This window comes from Spermophilus citellus, assembly GCF_964194105.1.
Source record: "Spermophilus citellus genome assembly, chromosome: 3".
Lineage (NCBI taxonomy): Eukaryota > Metazoa > Chordata > Mammalia > Rodentia > Sciuridae > Spermophilus > Spermophilus citellus.
Genome location: NC_138184.1, coordinates 20,460,454 through 20,472,515, shown reverse-complemented (window position 1 = coordinate 20,472,515; position 12,062 = coordinate 20,460,454). Strand labels below are relative to the sequence as shown.

General features: G+C 39.0%; 1 protein-coding gene across 1 annotated transcript in view; it reads left to right on the top strand.

Moving 5' to 3' along the window:
- Positions 1–1,253: 1,253 nt before the first annotated feature.
- LOC308643320 (uncharacterized protein) overlaps positions 1,254–12,062 on the top strand; it is a 35,342-nt gene continuing 24,533 nt past the window's right edge. The window contains exons 1-5 of the mRNA XM_081283221.1: positions 1,254–1,387; positions 5,860–6,338; positions 7,552–7,711; positions 8,272–8,363; positions 8,651–8,777. Of these exons, the coding sequence (XP_081139347.1) occupies positions 5,949–6,338; positions 7,552–7,711; positions 8,272–8,363; positions 8,651–8,777 (769 nt within the window). The 5' untranslated portion in view covers positions 1,254–1,387; positions 5,860–5,948. The remainder of the gene's footprint in view (positions 1,388–5,859; positions 6,339–7,551; positions 7,712–8,271; positions 8,364–8,650; positions 8,778–12,062) is intronic.

The window sequence follows — 12,062 nt, the reverse complement described above, 5'->3', positions numbered from 1 at the left end:
TTCTCTTCGGAGAAGTCAGTCGCTATCACTTTCTTAAATACAACTTGCTTTCTATGCTTGCCTCAGCATTTCTCAGGTTTTTCATCTTCAACACTGGGGAACAAGGATCCATTCCTGACCCAAGATGGGTATCAGACATTTCTTCACAGCTGTACAAAAAATTAAAGGGTAGGAGAGCTGACCATGTAATAGAGCAAAAGGGCATATTCTTTAAATAGCAAGCAGAATCTACTTTTAATATCTGTCAAAGAATTCTAGTGTTTGAAAATATTCCCTTTCTGTGTTGTAACTTGATCCATTATTTTTCCAAAACCCTAAAGCAAGAAAGGGCCTCAGTTAACATTTTCTTTACTATACCTTTTAAGAAAATTTTTTTTAACCCACCACTTTTGGGCCTCTCCAGAGCAGAGTGTATTCAATAGTTATAACTTACATGAAAATCCAGTTGGTGTGAACTCCAGTAGCAACCTCCCTGCTTTCTACCCTACATCAGATTGTCAAACATTTAGATGGATTCCTTGTGAACAGGGCATATTAACGAAGGTTTTCATTCACATTGACATGAGTTCTCTAAAAGCCAACCATGGCTAAAACATTCAGGAGGTTGAAGACACTCTTCACACTGGTTTTCCTGACTTTTCTCCCCATCTGCGTCTTGCCTTCCAATCCTGAGTGGTTTGCTTGCCTCAGTGTGGACAAAAGCCTACATATGTTGGTGGAAAGAGCACTTTCCTTGAATTTCAATAACTTGCTAGTTATTAGGCAGAGAATTATGAAACACTTTAAGTGTCATTAAAGCTATGACAATATTATCTATTTCAAAGGACTCATGTAGGAAGTAAATGAAATGTGAGAGGGTGACCCATAAGTTATGTTATATTCTTTTAGTAATATCCCAGTTCTGGTTTGAACTTTAGCTTCATTCAATTTAAATGTTCTGCATTTGCTGGCCATATACAACTGAAAAGTGTGTGTGTGTGTGTGTGTGTGTGTGTGTCTGTCTGTCTCGGGGGTGGAGACGCAGGACGTGCAGTCGGCTAATTTTGGGGACCAGCAATAGACATCTTTCAAGGGTCAAACATCTTGTGATTCCTCGAGGTATCCCCAGCCTTGTATCAGAAAATTGGCCTACAGACCAACAATCTGAAGATCCATAGGCCTAGGAGCTCCGCCCCTCCTCGCCTCCTCTGGGGAAAACCACGGACCATAGAGACGTGGCTTCATAGAGAGTCGGCGATTGGGGTGGTGAGCAACCGGAAGTCGGGATGTCCCGGGCTCGGCCATTATTTTGGGACTGGTCCGGTGCCGCGTAGGGTTCTAGTGTCATCTCCTAGCGGCCTGCCACCGAGGCGACAGTACCCAGGGCTAGACTGCGAGAGGAACCCTGGTGAGCGGGGTGGGGTCGGGGTGGGGTCGGCGGGTGGGCATGCGCGGAGGGAGGTTCGCGCCCTTGCCGGCCCTCCGGGGCACTGACCCTCCTCGCAGACGCTCCTCAGCTGGATGCCGGGTCATCGCCGGGGTCAGCGCCGTGGCCTGGCTTGGGCACACGGCCGGCGCGGGAGAGGTGTTGACGACCGGACCTGGGTCTGTACGTGGTGATGGACTGGTGTGGAGTCAAACAGGACAGCTGCCTCAATAGCCAGGTTCCCCAGCTCAGGCCTTTCTGCTCTTGCTCAGTCTTCTCTGAGGCTGATGCTCATTAACAATTTGAAACTTCCCTAGAGCAGTGGCCGGCCACTGCTGGAGACGCTTTTGTTTTGATTTTTAGGCTGGACCAGTTGCCATCTTTTACTTTTGTAATATATCGGTATTGGAAGAGCGGAACCGTGTGTACTGCTGTTCTTTCAGAGAACACACATACTAAGACTGTAAACTCAGAATACATGCTGACCTTTGCAGAGAAAAACAAAAAGTCACTGCCAACCTGTCAGTGACTATGTATGGCCATTGCTTTTCTCTTTTTGCAGCTTGCCAGATTAAAGTTTTATCATGGATTCATGTTTGGAAACCATTGTTTTAGAACAGCTGTTGTTTGGGTTTCATAAGTAGATAGAATTATTTTGGACTTTGGAGTTAGGTTCCTGAATTCACAATTTGCTCCCAAAACTTAACTGAGAGGACTTGTGTGAATCCTCTGTATCTTTTATTTGTAATTTCTGCTTCATAAACCTTTTGTGAGAAGCAACAGAAATCTGTGTTTAAAATATATTATTTTTATTGGTAAATTACATGTGGATAGAGTACTGATAACTTACTGTAGGAAATTATTTAACATTCTTTTAAAAGACTCCACTCCATCACTCAGGTTGATCACCAAACACTGCTAAGTTTTCTCAATTGTTTTATCCCTGCTGCTGCTGCTTTTAGAATTTAATCATTTGTTTAGACTGTTGCAAAAACCTAACTGGCCTTCCTGATATATGAACCTCCCTCCCCCATCATTCCTCCTTTATCAATTCCTGATGCCATATAAGACGCCCTTCAGGGCCCAGAGTGGGAAAAGTCTGTGTAACCATGGCATAAAACCCAGAAGCAATAAAAAGAAAAGATTAGTTGCATGGCAAAAACATGATAAGTAAAGTCACATGATCTGTGACAAAGTTGCAAAGACACAATTTGCAATTCCCATAGTAAGCAAATAAATGATTTTCCTATGATACAAAGAGTACACAAATTAACAAGATCCAGCACTCAATAGAATCATGGGCAAAATATGTGAATAGTTAACAAAATGACTCTTCACCCAAAGTGCCAGTTAAAAATTTGGCAGAGATCCCAATCTTTGACAGTCACATTGGTGAGAGAGTGAGGAAGCAGGCATTCCCTCACAGTTCATGCTGTGAATTGTAAATTGTGATTTGGTACAATCCTTATGAGGCCTAATGGTAAGATCAGAATTTCAAATGCACACAATTTTGGACCCAGTAATCCTGCTTTAAGTAATTGTTCTATGTGTGCCTACACACATGCAAATTGATGTGTGCCCTCACACGTGCAAATTGATGTATGCCCAGGGTTGTTAATGATAATATTACTGGTATTAGGAAAAAATTAAAAACTGCCTAAATGTCCCATAAATGGATAAATAAATTATAGTGCATCTACAAAAACGAGGGGGAGGGGATATGTATGGACAGGAAAATTGAGAAAAGGAAAACAGCACATTATTCATGGTATTCTACCATTGTGAAAACAGGGAAATACAAAACCTTATGTGTATATGTGTATGACACAAATAACTAGAAAAACTACATAAAAAACTAACAGGGAGAGGGAAATAACACAGCATGTGTTTTGTAATTTTAAACCAAGTAAATGTTTAACCAAGTAAATTTGTTATGTTTTTAAGAATAAAAGGGGAAAATGCGGGACAAATTCTAATAGTTGCCCATTACTCATAGGACATGATCTCTCCTTATTCTGCCTCTCAATACTTGTAATCTTTTTTTCCTGCTCTATACCTGTAATCTTTTTTTTTTAGTTTATTTTTTAGTTGTAGTTGGACACAATACCTTCATTTTATTTTTTTTATGTGGTGCTGAGGATCGAACCCAGGGCCTCGCACATGGTAGGCGAGCGCTCTACAGCTGAGCCACAACCCCAGTCTATATCTATAATCTTGCCTCTGAAGTTTACTTTACTCTTCTGGTTTGCAAAGCCCATTTCTTTCTTTTTAAAAATTTTTCTATCTTTTTTCCTCTTCTTTCTTTTTTTTCCCCACCTCTCTCTTTTTTGTGTGTTTGTGTGTGGTTCTGGGGATCAAATCCAGAGCTTGATCAAATATATGCTAGGTAAGCACTGCAAAGTCCATTTCTTCCTTTTTTTTTTTTTTTTTTTGCTGGTACTAATGATTGAACCCATGGCCTCACACATGCTAGGCAAGTGCTCTACCACTAAGCTATTCCTAATCCCTTTTAAAATTTTTATTTTGACACATTTGCCAGGTTGGCCTTGAAATAGGCAATCCTCCTGCACCAGCTTCCCCAGTAGATGGGATTACAGGCATGTGGTACAATGCTCAGCTCTGGAAAACCCATTTTTAATAGAGGGATATGTGCTTGTTACTCCTTGTTTTTGAAAATGCAGTACCTTTCTTCCTGGAATGGCTTCCCTGATTTTTTTTTCATTAAAGCCCAATCTAAAATTACTTTTCACAAATACTTTCTGTCTTTATTCTATTAGTTGTATTTACATATTTTATTAAAATTGTGTTTATATTTCTGCCTCCCTTGTTTAGTTATTTTTAAATGTCTCTGTTAAATAAAATTGATGAAAATGCTTTCATATGTCACTGGTGGTGATGTAACTGTTATCACCTTAAAAGATTAAAAACATTTGTATTTAGAAATTTTTCCTGAAGAAATAATCAGCTATGAAACCCCAAATTCATCAGCAAGGATACTCTTTGTATCCTTATTTGTAATAGGGGAGAATTACAAATAATCTTAAATATCTAGTGATCAGGGAACTACTTAAATATGATTGGACTCATACAGCTTTCAAAAGCAACAAGCAATACTTAATGTCTTTTTCACAACGTACTGTGCAAGAAAAGCAAGTTATAGAATAATATAGTCAGATCCAGTCTTGTGATACAAATTGGTGCGTTGAAAAAGGACATACTCCAGAACAATAGCAATTATTATTTTCGGGTTTCTTTTTTTGCATGTTTCCCAGTTTTACAAACTTTCTGTTTTATAATCAGAAAAATAAATAATAGTTTTAAAGATCAGGTGACTTCTAGAGAGCAGTAAGCCAAAGTTCTATATAATGAAACTTTATTCATAGTTATCCAAATATTTTAACAGAATAAATGGTTATCAGTAATTAATTAGATAGTATATATAGCAAACTACACAGAAATCAATTCAGCCTTTTTTGTTAATTGAATTTTAGAATTTTTTTCCATTATAAGAGTTAAAATCATGATTACTTGTTGACTGTATAACATAGGAAAGAGTGCTTGTTATAGAAAGATAACTAACATTGGAATCTATGTATCAGGTGTTGTTCAAAACTTGAAATGAGGGCTGGGTATGTCTCAGTGATAAAGTGTTTCTCTGGCTTCTGTCTCCAGTATCACCAGAGAGAGAGATAGGGAGGGAGGGAGAAAGGGAGGGAAGGAAGTGGAGAGAGAGAGAGAGCGCGCGTGAGAAAGAGCGTAAGATTAGGGAATGAAATTGATCAAATTATGTTATCTGCATGTATGAGTATGCCACAGTGAAACCTACTATTCTGTCCAATTATGCACCAATTAAAAAAACAACTTGAAATGTATTTAGACATCATATTCTCACAACAACCCTGCAGTGCTGTAAAGTAAGAACGGCTATTATCCCTGTGTTACAAGTCAAGAAACTAAGGCTTGGGCTGGGGGTGTAGCTCAGTGGTAGAGCTCTTGCCTAGCACATGTGAGGCACTGGGTTCAATCCCCAGCACTGCATAAAGACAAATAAAGGTATTGTGTTCATCTACTACTAAAAAATATATTTAAATTTTTTAAAAGAAACTAAGGTTTAGGAGTGAGGTAATGTGTTCAGATTACAGAAATATCTAAAAAGCCCATATCAGATTACAGAAATATCTAAAAAGATATTACAGAAATATCTAAAAATCTAAAATGGTAAATAGTTTATTGTAATTAAATGGAAGAGCTCTTATGAATAAAGACCAAAGGAATTCCATGTGTTTGGTTTCAGGAGTATTGTGTCCTCTGGCCTTAGGCAGAGGGTTTCTATTAGAGGAAGCACTCTCTGGAGCGTAGACACTTGCTTTCAGAATTCTGTTTATTACTGGCAGTTGACGGGTCTGGAAAACTTGGTTGTTTCTGTGGGCTAACTTTAACAATGATTTTTTGAGGTCTTATAGATGAAGTTCTCCAAGTTCTAAGGAAGAAATCAAGCAAGAATTAAGGGGACGTGGAGAGGAACCTTTCTAAAAAGGCAACAATGACGAGAGAAAATTGGGCCCACAATGCTCTGAGACAAGAGGGTCTTGTGAAAGGGAAGGATGATACCTGGAAATGGGGAACCAGCTTCCAAGGGAGCAGCTCCTCTGTTTGGGAGACCTCTCACATGCACTTTAGACAGTTACGTTACCATGAGACATCTGGACCCCAGGAGGCTCTGAGCCGGCTCCGAGAGCTCTGTCGCCGGTGGCTGAGGCCAGAAGCACGCACCAAGGCTCAGATCCTAGAGCTGCTGGTGCTGGAGCAGTTTCTGAGCATCCTGCCTGGGGAGATTCGGACCTGGGTGCAGCTCCATCGTCCTGGCAGTGGCGAGGAGGCTGTGGCCCTGGTAGAGGAGCTGCAGAAAGACCTTGATGGACCAGCACTAAAAGTGAGAAAGGCTGGGAGTAGGGAGTGAATGGAGGGAAGAAAAGAATTGAGGTGGGGCTGGTGGGTGACCCTGTAATTTTCATTAATAATTAGCAACTTAATGCAAATTAAAGCAGGTTCATATGCTATTCAGATTACAGAACATATTTGCAGAGAAGTGGATTTATGATTGAGGTTTTTGGGCCCAATTCAATCAAAACAAAAGCATTGTTTCCACTTTGCCACCCTAGATGAAACCTGCTCATGCTGAGTCTAGTTGAACACCTTGAAGAAGATGATAGTTATAAGTATTCCCCTAAACAGAAGCATATGAGCATATGTGCTATTTCTATAATTCCGATTGAAATGGTGGTAAAAGCTTGGAGCATAAAAGGCATAGGCAGAACGAAGCTTTCCAGATCTAACCAAACCTCCCCTTGTGTCCCCCTTACTGAGAATTCTGCAAGACAAGGGGTTAGGTTGAGATATTTGTTTCTGATAAGATTTTACATTCTTGACCTTTAGATTGGGACTTTTAAGATAGCCTCTCATGTGTTTAATTTTTTTTTCTATAAATCTGTAGCCCACTAAAAATATTTCTGTGAAGAAGTCTGAACCATAACTCAAACTTGGCATTGGCCACAAGGATAGGCTTCTTTGTTTTAATCATAAAAATGAAGAAGTTTAGAGCTTATATCTTTACAAATTATTAACCCATCCTTTTTCATTTGAGAGACAAGAAAACTGAAACAGAAAAAGATTCTGTGGATTGCCTTAGGTCAGACATGGAGCTAGCAGCAAAGCTAAGTATCTAGCTGCCTACTCCAATGTTACTTGTGTTGGAGCAGGAAGGAATAATTAAAGGGGTAAATAAATAGAAGAGATGTGATTGAATCCAATTCTGATAAAAAATTAGGTCTGAAGCTAAATCCATGCTCTTAATTACTGCTTGTTACTTCCATTCCCTCCTTAACCCACACCCAGGTCTGGCTTCTGTTGCCACCGTTCTGTACAGTCTCCTGTGGGAGAGGTCACCAGTGCCGTGAGGGGGCTAGAGGGCAGCTCCATTGTTCTCAATGCAAAGCTTTACTGCTGGTTTGATGCTCCATATTTGAGGTGGGTCTTTGTGATCTCGCAGTTCTAGATTGAGGGCAGAAAGAGGTCCATAATGGTTAGGTGAGTCCCTTTTCTAGAGATACAAGAAGAGCCGGCTTATTTTATTTTGCTTTTTTCAGGGTCCATTCCTTGTCCAGGACCAGGACATTCTCCAGGAGGGGTTGAGTGCTCCAGGAACAGCATTTGTTCCTGCATCTCCCAGCAGCCATTTATCAGCTGAAATTCATCTGAATCCTCTTTCTGACACAGTGGTGTTCAACCTCCAGGATCCTCCACATGGTACTCATTTTTCTAGAACCCTTTGTGTGGCTCATCTCCCTGCTTCCAGAATGTCTCTCTGGATGATGCTAATGCTGAGTTTGGTTGAACACTGTAAAGAGGAGAATATTTTTAAGTGTTTCCTAAACAGAATTCCTACCCTATAAGGGAATCCCTTATAGTGACAGTCTCTGTCTGCTGTTCTGATGGTTCTCTCTCTTGTCCCTTCCTAGGTTCTTCTGACTTGTATCCATTCTTATTGCTATAATTCTGTTTTTCCAGTCCTGGACATGAGAGTCACTCAGAAAAGGGTTGTAGGTCATTTTGTAGACATCATTGCTTAGACTTGGAGTTCTAGATCATTCTGGGTTTTATTGTTTTTTTGTTTGTTTCTGTTTGTTTGTTTCTTTTGTGGTGCTGGGGATTGAACCAAGGGCCTCATGCATGCCAGGCAAGCACTTTACCACTGAGCTGTATCCCCACCCCTCTGGATCATCTGAATTCCTAATTTGTAGAAGATATTAGACTGGGGTAGTAAGCCACAACAGCAATATTCTCACATGCAGTTTGTTCTTTCTCAGATTCTCCTGCCCCTGAGGCTTCTGCCCTATCCCAGGAAGAGAACCCAAGAAATCAGTTGATGGCACTTATGCTCCTAACTGCCCAGCCCCAGGTAAGGTTTGCATCCTCTTTCCTTCTTGTCTGAACTGCGTTAATTGTTGCTGAAGGATCCTCTCTCATCCTGGTGCTGGAGTGTCCCATCATTTCCCATATCCAAATCAAGGTCCATGCTTTTGGAAAACCGACCTTGTGGGGTCGCTTTATGTCTTCCTGATATCCACAGCTCTCCTCGTGACCTGACAGTGTATTTCTTCCCCAGAAGTGAAAGGAACCTTTTGATAGGGGAGCTCCTAAACATTGGAATCTACTCATACCCATAACACAAACCTGTTATTTCAGGAGTTGGTAATGTTTGAGGAGGTGTCTGTATGCTTCACTTCAGAGGAATGGGCATGTCTGGGCCCAATTCAGAGAGCCTTGTACTGGGATGTTATGCTGGAGAATTATGGAAATGTGACCTCTCTAGGTAAGGACGTCTTCCCATAATTCTTACCTTTATCTTATCTGTTTTGATTATAAAAGTAGTTTATGCTTATTTAAGAAAACAAACTATTAGTCCAGCAGCTGGGGAAGCTGAGTCAGCAGGATCGAAAGTTCAAAGCCAACCTCAGCAAAACCGAGACACTAAGCAACTCAGTGAGACCTTGTCTCTCAATAAAATATAAAATAGGGCTGGGGATGTGACTCAGTAGCCAAGTACCCTAAGTTCAATCTTTAGTACCCCTGCAAAAAAAAACAAAAAGAAAACAGACTATTAGAAAGAATATTCACTTCAACCTCATTATTTGCAGACAACTGCTGTCAACATTTTGATATATCCCATGTGTTTTTTCCTATGTGTTTAGAGGGTTTTTAAATATGTTGTTCAGTGTATATTGAAAAAAAAAATACACACACACACACACTCACACATACATGTATATATATTTATAGCTTTCTTTCTTTGCAGTCACTATATTGGCTACATAATTTGTACCATAATTTAAATTTAGTTAGCCATTTTCTTATTTTTTTCATATTTTGGATAATTGCTGTCATAATCCTCATCTCTGTGGCTAAAACCTTTCTTTATTCCTCCTTATTTTTTAGAAGTACAACTGGGCCTATGTGATTGATTTGCTTTAAGGCTTTTGCTTCATACTACCAAATTGCTTTCCATAGTGACCCATACCCTCTCTACTCTTCTCAGCAGTTCTTACAAATACTCCTTTTATTCTGCTCTTGTTTGTACTTAGTAATCCCATTGTTTTAAACTATTGCTAATTTTTTAAGGTTAAAAAATATAAAGTAGATTTCTTTAATTAGTAATAAAATAAAAATATTTAAAAACTTTTTCGCTGGGTGCAGTGATACATATCTATAGTGCTAACTACTTGGGAGACAGAGCCAAGAGGATCATTTGAGATCAGCCTAGGTAACAAAGAAATCCTGACTTGAAAGAAAAAAAATTCAGCCATTTGTGCTTCCAACAAACTTTAAAAACACGTATCTTGTGGTGTTCCTGTGAAAATGATATGATTCTGCCCACAAATAATTTATCATGGTTTGGGAGATGATTATAGAAAGAATAAACAAATACAAGGCAGAATAAAATAATTGATGCAATAGTGACATAAATCTGATATGTGGAAATACAGAAGATAGAGCAACCAAACTCATTCCTGGAGATCAGGAAAGGCCATAAAGGAGGTAGCATGTGAGGTGTTACTGGAAAAGTAGGATTGTACAGAGAAGTAGACATTGAGAACTGAGAATCAGCCACACAATTGAATTTTGACTGGAATATACATTATCTGTAGTACTAGTTTAAATGGCTGCATAATATTTCATTATGTGTGATCATGCTTTACATTGACAGTTTTATTCTGAGTGTTTCCATTCAGGAACCTTACATACCCTTTCATTTTTTCTGTACTGCATTTTTCTCTGTGTTTCAGGAATATTTTAAAATCACATTTGTCTAGATCTTATATACTTCTAGTGATATTTATTCTTTAGAATTAGTCTTTAATATTTTATAATTGACTTCATTTGCATATAGAAAGTGCTGATGTTTTTGTATATTAATTTTGTATCTAGCAGCCTTATTATTTTATTGTCCATAGTAACTTATACTGTGTACTTTTACACTTATGAAAACATATTGTTTTGTTTTTTATTTTTTAAATTTTTATTTATTTATTTTTTTAGTCATACATGACAGTAGAATGCATTTTGATATATAATACATACATGGAATGTACATACATCAATCATATTGTCTATTCTGCTGCCCTTCCTATCCTCCCTACTCCTCCTCTCCTCTCCCATCCTTTCTCTCTATCCAATTTAATGTGACACACTTTTTTTTTCTTTTTCCCATTACAACATCATATATGTATTCTGTATAACAATGAGGTTCTCCTTCCATCTTCTGTGTAACTCCCTTTCTCCCTCTTTCCCCCTCCTACCTCTCTTCCCTATTTAGTGGTAGTTTTCTTCTCATGCTCTTCCTCCCTATCCCATTTTGAGTCACCCCCTTTATATCAGAGAAGACATTCGGCATTTGTTTTTTAGGGATTGGCTAACTTCACTTAGCATAATCTGCTCTAATGCCATCCATTTGCCTGCAAATGCCATGATTTTATTATTTTTTAGTGCTGAGTAATATTCCATTGTGTATAAATGCCACATTTTTTTAATCCATTCATCTATTGAAGGGCATCTAGGTTGGTTCCACATTCTAGCTATTGTGAATTGTGCTGCTATAAACATTGATGTGGCTGTGTCCCTGTAGTATGCTCTTCTTAGGTCTTTTGGGTATAGTCCGAGAAGGGGAATAGCTGGGTCAAATGGTGGTTCCATTCCCAGCTTTCCAAGGAATCTCCATACTACTCTCCAAATTGGCTGCACCAATTTGCAGTCCTACCAGCAATGTATGAGTGTACCTCCCCCCCCCCATTCTTGCCAGCACTTATTGTTGTTTGACTTCATAATGGCTGCCATTCTTATTGGAGTGAGATGGTATCTTAGAGTAGTTTTAATTTGCATTTCTCTAATTGCTAGAGATGGTGAGCATTTTTTTCATGTATTTGTTAATTGACTGTATATCCTCTTCAGAGAAGTTTCTGTTCAAGTCCTTGGCCCATTTGTTGATTGGGTTATTAGCTTTTTTGTTGTTTAACTTTTTGAGTTCTTTGTATATTCTAGAGATTAGAGCTCTATCTGATGTTTGAGGGGTAAAAATTTGTTCCCAGGATGTAGGCTCCCTATTCACCTCGCATATTATTTCTCTTGCTGAGAAAAAACTTTTTAGTTTGAATTCATCCCATTTGTTGATTCTTGGTTTTAACTCTTGTGCTATAGGTGTCTTATTGAGAAATTTGGGGCCTGCCCCCACGTGATGAAGATTAGGACCAACTTTATATTCTATTAGACGCAGAGTTTCTTGTCTGATTCCTAGCTCCTTGATCCATTTTGAGTTGACTTTTGTGCATGGTGAGAGAAAGGGATTCAATTTCATTTTGTTGCATATGGATTTCCAGTTCTCCCAGCACCATTTGTTGAAGATGCTATCCTTTCTCCCATATTCTTTTTTAAAAAAATATTTTTGAGTTTTAGATGGGCACAATATCTTTATTTATTTATCTTTATGTGGTGCTGAGGATCAAACCCAGTACCTCACATATGCTAGGCAAGTGCGCTACCGCTGAGCTACAACTCCAGCCCTGAAAACATTCTTTTTTGGGTGGTGGTACCGGAGATTGAACTC